This window comes from Crocodylus porosus, unplaced genomic scaffold (assembly GCF_001723895.1).
Source record: "Crocodylus porosus isolate Cpor-Errol unplaced genomic scaffold, CroPor_comp1, whole genome shotgun sequence".
Taxonomy (NCBI): domain Eukaryota; kingdom Metazoa; phylum Chordata; order Crocodylia; family Crocodylidae; genus Crocodylus; species Crocodylus porosus.
The window spans coordinates 768,577-775,844 of NW_017728899.1; the positions used below are offsets into that span (position 1 = coordinate 768,577).

General features: G+C 46.0%; 1 protein-coding gene across 2 annotated transcripts in view; it reads right to left on the bottom strand.

The window, feature by feature from the left end:
• Window positions 1-7,268, bottom strand: part of TXNDC16 (thioredoxin domain containing 16) — a 63,377-nt gene that overhangs the window by 38,228 nt on the left and 17,881 nt on the right. For both annotated transcript variants that reach the window (XM_019556611.1, XM_019556612.1), the window contains 4 exons: window positions 4,747-4,820; window positions 2,559-2,633; window positions 1,955-2,076; window positions 1,168-1,258 (listed from right to left, as the gene is read on the bottom strand). In XM_019556611.1, coding sequence (XP_019412156.1) covers window positions 1,168-1,258; window positions 1,955-2,076; window positions 2,559-2,633; window positions 4,747-4,820 — 362 coding nt within the window. The remainder of the gene's footprint in view (window positions 1-1,167; window positions 1,259-1,954; window positions 2,077-2,558; window positions 2,634-4,746; window positions 4,821-7,268) is intronic.

The following is a 7,268-nucleotide window of genomic DNA, read 5'->3' on the forward strand; positions in this document are numbered from 1 at the left end:
GAGGATCTGCTCAGGTCCCTTCCGACCCGACCAACTGTGAAACTATGAGTTACAACATTTCACACTTACAACATTTATAAATTGATGCTCTGTTTCAACTTTCTGATGTCAATTTCAACTTTACAACGCTTGATCCGATGCAACCCCACGCCAGCGAACAAGTTCGCTATGTCGCTCATCTCCCTGGAGGACATCTCTCCAAACTTCTTTGGAAACTTTCTTTAAGAAAGCAGAGACAAGACTCTAGAAAAACCTGCAGCTGGGACCCCTGAGAAGACTCCAGCCAAGAGCCCTTCCAACAGTCCAGCAAAGTCACCTCAAGAAGTCTTTCTAAATCAATATGATTGCTATTTACAATATAAGTACATTGATGTAGCTATATTACTCATCTATAATTGCTCAAGTACAAAATTCTGGGGCAGTTTTGGTGAAAACAGGATATCAGGAACCAATCCCCCATTTATAACATTGTTTTTTTATGAGAAAATTGGTTCCAAGTTACAATGTTTTGTGGTTTTCAGGAACCAATTGTGTTGCAAGTCTGAAGACTGTCTGTGTTTGCAAAACAGGTAGTCAGGCTCATGTGTCCCTCCTTGTCAACTGTTGTCATTTGCTGTACAAACTGGTGAGATCCCTCAAATGTGTCCCTCTTCAGAGAGATTTCAACAAACTGGAGGTTTGAACCAAAGAAATCTCATGAGGTTCGATAATCCATTGTGGTCCCTTCCGACCCTAGCATCTAAGTAGAAAGTCCTGCATTTAGGACGCAACAATCCCATGCACTGGGACAGGCTGGGGGCTGACTGGCTGGGCAGCAGCTCTGTAGATAAGGACGTGGGGGTGACAGTGGACAGTAAGCCAAATACAAGCCACCAGTGGAGAAGACTAACAGCATACTGGGCTGCATTAGTAGAAGTGCTGCCAGCAGATCAAAGGAAGTGATTCTTCCCCTGTATTCAGCTCTGGGGAGCCCACATTTGGAGTCCTGCGTCTAGTTTTGTCCCCCCCCCCCGCACTATAGAAAGGATGTGGACAAATTGGAGAGGATCCAGACAGGGCTTATTTATCACCTTTAGCTCCAGGTTCAGCAGGGGGGGGCACAGACTTGGCCTAACACAAAAACAGAGCAAGTTCAGACAAACCCCTTTCTCCATGGGCTGTACATACCTGACACTCTTCAGCAGCAACACTTCAGTGGTTAGAATAAACTGGTGAGCAGTGCCGTACACAAAAGCCGCTTCCATGACTGCTCTGTGCTCTGAAACAAAATGTGTTCTGGTCCATATGGGGTAGGTAGTCTAATGCATACCATATAATGCACCCCTGAACAAAATATGTACTTTGTTTTTTTGAAACTCATAATAAAGAGGGAAACGAGTTCTTTCCTTTAGAGTCTTTGCTGGGAAGGGGAGCAGGGTGGGGAAAAAATAAAATAAAAGGTCCACAGCCAGCAGCTAGTGAGAGGTTTAAGTGGCAAAACCCACTGTTGCTCAATTATAAAACGTGTGCCTCAATTTATAAACAGATAAATCTTTTTTTTTGCGGGGGGGGCCGACGACGGACGACAGGGAATATGCATATCCACGTAAGAAAATACAGTATTTTCTGATCCCATCCCAATCCCGGGGCACACATACCCTGGACCAGTTTTCAACATCAGTATTCAAGAAAACATCGGTATCTATTTATTCACTTGATTTGTGAGCCTGTCTGTAAAATATTCATGGTGAAAGAGACCGTTTCAACAGTGAAGCCAAGCAAAATATCTGCCAGAGACTGTCTAGGTGCGTCTGATCCTGCCTCTAGGGAATGGCCTAGATGAGCCTTTGGGGTCCTTCCAACCCTACACTTCTGGTTCTGTGTTGGGATGCCGGACTGGGTCAGAACCTCAGTCCTGTACAACCAAAGTAAAATCCTACCGACAGGAAATGAGATGAATGGATAAATGTAGTACCTGCTGTTCCAATTGCTGGTACATAGGCAAAGATGACATTCAGTCTTCCCTTCAGGGAATTTTCTAGATTCTGATGATCCACAGGCGATGCAATATATTTAACTTCATTAAAGAGAAGTGCACTGGGGAGACACAAATCTAATTCATACTGGTGTCATTTAAAGGGGAAAAAGAAAACCTGCACTCACTGAACCACTACAGGTGGGTCTCTGCATCTCCACCTGCACTTGCAAATCAGGAACAGAGAACAAGCACTTGGATTCACACCTATAACTCACATTGTGGGTAGAGATTTTGCCCAGCCAAACTACTGGTCCAGGTGGAGCTATTTTACTGTTCTAAACAAAATTAAATTTTGCTGCCTGCCTCCACCATGTTTGCATAGCTAAACATGGCAACCAATCAAAGCCACCAATAACTCAAGAACTTCTCCTCCTCAATTCCTTCCCCTGGAAACTTCCCCAATTCCTCCGCCCTGGGCTACTGTCCAGTTTGTCCACTGAACAGGCTAGCCTGGCCTAAGTGCACCAAATAGAAAGAGGGCAGGCAACAAATGTAAGTACAAAGGAAATGATTCACATGGATGGCGCTGGTCTCCACTTACAAGAGGACGTTGGCTACTATAGCGTTCACGTTGAACAAGGCATCCGTAGGGAATTCTCTGAGCAATATGTTCCCTCTGGGGAAGACAAGCCAAGAAAGAACACAGATAGACAAGACAGACAGATGCATGGGTTATTTATCATTTTAGTTGTGCTCACCATTTCTCGGTATCTTTTCTTTTAAACCGAACAAGTACTATTATAATCAACTTGTCTGACTGCTGGCAAAACCCAGACCTCAGAGTTCCTGCACTTCTGAGAACAAATAAGAGGCTCTTCAGCAAAAGAAACCACTGGAACAGAAGAATAAAGCATTCTTGCAACATGAGTCTAGGTCAATGGGAGCTGAGGGCCTAAATCTCCTAAGATGCTTTTTAAAAGTCCCATTGCATGATGTTCAAGAGGCTTCTGCTTTGATAATACAGGTTCGGCCCTGGAGTTATTCCTACATTTCTAGAGCACGTGTGTTAGTTAAAAAACTCAGCAGGAACACCTCAAAGAGCAGAAGTCTGTTTCTGGATCAAAACCAAAGACCACAGAAGTCCATGGGAGTCTTTAATCTAACTTCAGTGGGCACAAATGTACGTTCGGCGTGGTACGCAGCCCCCTTTCATGGCCAGGCTATGGTTGCCACCTGTAAAGTAGCACTGGCTGGGAATTCTCCAGCATAATGTTCTCAAAGGCCAATGCAGTTTCCACCAAGGCAAAAACTTTCCACAGAGAAAACCTGCATTTTGCCAAAACGTTTCAAGTTTTCCCATTAAGAAAACAGAAATAAGATATTTCATTTCCAAGAGGAACCAAAGCAGCCAAGCTGGCTGTAGTGCTTCAGGGACCTTTTGTTCAGAACACCTTCATGTCTCCCCATCCCCATTCTCATCTAAGGGCTAGACTCTAAGGCTGGACTATATTTCCCATAATGTACCCAGCTTCCACTCTGCTCCATTTGTACATCACAAGAGTCACATGATTATAATCCATTATGGGAGATGCTCCCCCACTGTGAAATCCTACAGTCTAGTCATCTTCCCCATTCTCCTTAAACTCCCTTGCTTGTTAGACAACAACACTTGCTCTAGCACCTCTTTCAAACTGTGTCCAATGGCTGCAGCTGGCTCAGATAAACAGCCATTTCATCCAGGATAATGTCAAGAAATGCATTTCCATCAGGAAAATTGTATTAAATGTTCCCAGGTAGCTCTTGTGAGGTCTAACCACGAGGTACCCAAATGCCTTCCAACTGACTCACCCAGCTCTGTTCCCAGAGCTCTTCCTCTGACATCCTTCCAGAGATACAGGGCCACATCCTTCACTGGTACAAAGTGAGACGGCTCTATTGAAGCCAACTACACCAGTGACGGATGGAGCCCACTGTATTTTCACAGTGAGCCCCACATGCCAAGACAAAGTGGGCAAGACTTTCAGTATCCAATCCACCTGGCCGGGAAGACACGTGGAGTGGAGTTCGGAAGAACCACCAGAGCAACAAGGTGCCAAACAGCCTTCCAACAGTAACAAACAACCTAACCAGGTTTAAGAGGCACCTTGACTGGTTTCTGAAGGAGATGAAATGTTGAGGGTCAGTGATTCAGGAGGTCCCTTCACACCCCATGTTCCTATCCACCAAAGCCAAGATTTGCACTTGGCATCTTTCATGCCGAGTCTTCCCTGGAAGGCAGAGGTTTCCTCCCTGCATTCTCAGAAGAACGCAGCAAACCAGCTACAAGCTGAAGCAGGGTCTCGTCACAGCTCTCCACCCAAATTTAGGGTTGCCAACTCATTTGAATTTATTCCAGGAGGTTATGCACGCATGCATCACTTATGGATTACAGTGAGTAGACTTTACATCAGGAAGGCAAATGCACATTACTATTACATTTTAAAAACCCACTAGACTACTGTATAAGTCATATTCAATATTTAATATTTATTTTAATGAATGCCCTATTATTTATCTCCTGAGTGACTGTCAGCAGTCTCCTGGAGACTTGCATCTAATTCCTGGAGACTCCAGGGCAATTCTGGAGGGTTAGCAACCCTACCCGAGCTGGATATATACCCACTGCTACATTTCTCCTGGACCTGCTGTGTCACAGGGTTTTCTTAACACCTTTTAACAGAGTCATATTCAGGAACAATCCAGTGCGTTTTCTGTAGTCCCTACCGTACAATGACACTCCGCTGATTTACCTGAACAGATACGCTTTCAGTAAGGCATTTTGCTTCCCACAGTATCTTGATACTTCTTCTTTGGGACAATTCACCTGGGCATTAAAACAAGTCATTATAAATTCAATGGTGAATGGAGCTACCAGTTCATGAAGTCACAACTATTTTATGATCCAAGCGCATTAAGACTACTTATAGCCTTGTTCTACTCTACCTATTAGGTGCCCAAGTGTGAACCTGTTCCACTCAGCTGTTTGCAGGGATTTGAGCAAACACAAAAGGAAAAAGAAGTGGTCCCTTCTTGCTACCACTTTGGTGACTTAGCCTTAAAGGGTAACATGATGGCATGTTACAAGAGCAGGAACATCTTAAGCCACTTAGGCACCTAATAGATTAAACAGGACCTGGTCTCTACTGCACAGATGCAATGCAATTAAGAACTAGTGTTAATCATATCCAGAATTACGGGTAGAGTTTTAAAAGTGCAATGGTCAGGAAACTCAAAATCATGCTTCTCCCAAAACACACAATTGGCCTATCTTGATTCTTAGGTTAAAGCCAGGATGGACAGGTCGATCATTTAGTCTGGCTCACTGCCTCCCAAAGACATGTAATTTCACCCAGTTACTCCTATGTTGAGCCCAGCTGGTGGCTGATGGGTCACACTTCCATACCTGTGTCTGTGAAATCTGATCCAGTAGGAGGTGTTGTGGAGAATCCCAAATTTTCAGTGCGTCTGGGTAACAGTAACAGCGCATTTTCTCTGCACTGCAGAGCGTTTAAAATAATGGCGTGGCCACACAAGAACATTCTCCCATGTACCGTGCAAGGGATCATGGTCTTCCTTCACCCAGAGCATTCATTTCACTACAGCCACTGAAATAACGTGCACCTTCATGTGCTCAAATTTACCTCTTGGGGCTACACAACCCCTTTAGACCAGAGGAAGGGGCATTAAACAAGCTACATTTCTCTTGAACAGGCTTCACTGATGCCCACTGACAGGGGCAGATCCAGAGGGGGTGCAGCAACCTGGCTGCAAACTCCTGTTGGACTGGGCCATGCCATGAGCACCTTTGGGGACTTTTTAAAGTTCCCAAAGTACATAAGAATCTTCCCTTTCCCTCCACGCTTGAAGGCACACCCTCCCCTCTTTCTTCCCAACTCCGCTCCTTCCTGCTACTGCTGCTTTGCTTGCTGCCTCAGGAGCAGAGGAAGTTTCAAAGCCACTCCTGCCCTCTCCAGCAAAGCTGTGCAGGCACTGGACTCAGCTGGAAACAGTGACAGCAACAGCAATGAGTTGGGGGGCAAAGGGGGGGGGCGTTCCCTGGAGACCAGGCATTTAAGTGCTCAGCCACTAATACTGTTGCTCTTCCCAGATGAGCCCAGCCTCTGTGCAGCCCAGATGGAACAGGCAGGGTCGGCTTTGAAAATTCCCCCTCCCCTGGGACAAAGGGAAGGCAGTGGCAGCAGACAGAGAAGGGGGAGAAGGGAGAGGCATGCCTTTGAGCATGGGGATTCTTATGTGCTTTGGGCATTTTTAAAAAGTCCCCAGAGGCTCCAGCAATGCAATCTGTGAACATTGGTGGTTAGGAGGTGGAGATGCTGGGAAGAGATTCAGCAGCGTCTGCAGTGCCTGTGGCTTCTCCTGCAACCTGCTTTAGTAAGTCCTGGATCTGCCCCTGCCCACTGATGCTAGAGACATACCATATTTACTCATATACCATACACGAGTAAATAGCCCTCCAAAATTGGTGGGGGTGTCTGATGTGGGGAAGTTGACTTTTCTGCACTGAAACAGAGACAGAGAGGAATATCAGAGCACACCTCCTGCTTGCTTATGGCTGCCAAAATGTCTGTGCCTTGTCTTCTGCCCAGCAAAAGGGACAGAGTGCTGTGCTAGTCCTCTCGCAGCCGTAGCTATTAGCTGAGCACTGTAGCTTGTGCTCAACGGAGCAGGTCAAACGAGCTGCTGCATGCAGCCTGTAGTATCCTGATGAAGCTTATGGTGGGGAAACAACACTTTATTACAGTAGTTACAGGCACTTTTATAAGGAACTATTTGCCAAAAAGGCTCTGGGGCTGAGACTTGTTGCTGTCCTGCCACACCAGAAGTCCTGCTGCTTCACCCAGACTGTCTGCGAGGACACCATACTTCCTGGACACTCTGTGTTTCCAAGACTTACTCTATCACCTGGACAAGGGAGAAGAGACTGATGTCATACATCTTGACTTCAAAAAAGCCTTCGATCTGGTATCCCATGATCACCTCTTGGCAAAACTGGCCAATTGTGGCCTTGGGTCCACCATGATCCACTAGCAGGGAAACTGGCTCCATGGTCAGACCCAGAGGATGGTGATTGATGGCAGTCACTCATCATGGTGTCCTGTGACCAGTGGGGTCCCTCAAGGCTCTGTCCTTGGACCCATATTGTTCAACGTCTTCATTAATGATGTGGACACTGGAGTCAGAAGCAGACTGGACAAGTTTGCCAGTGACACCAAACTCTGGGGCAAAGCATCCACACCTGAAGACAGGAGGG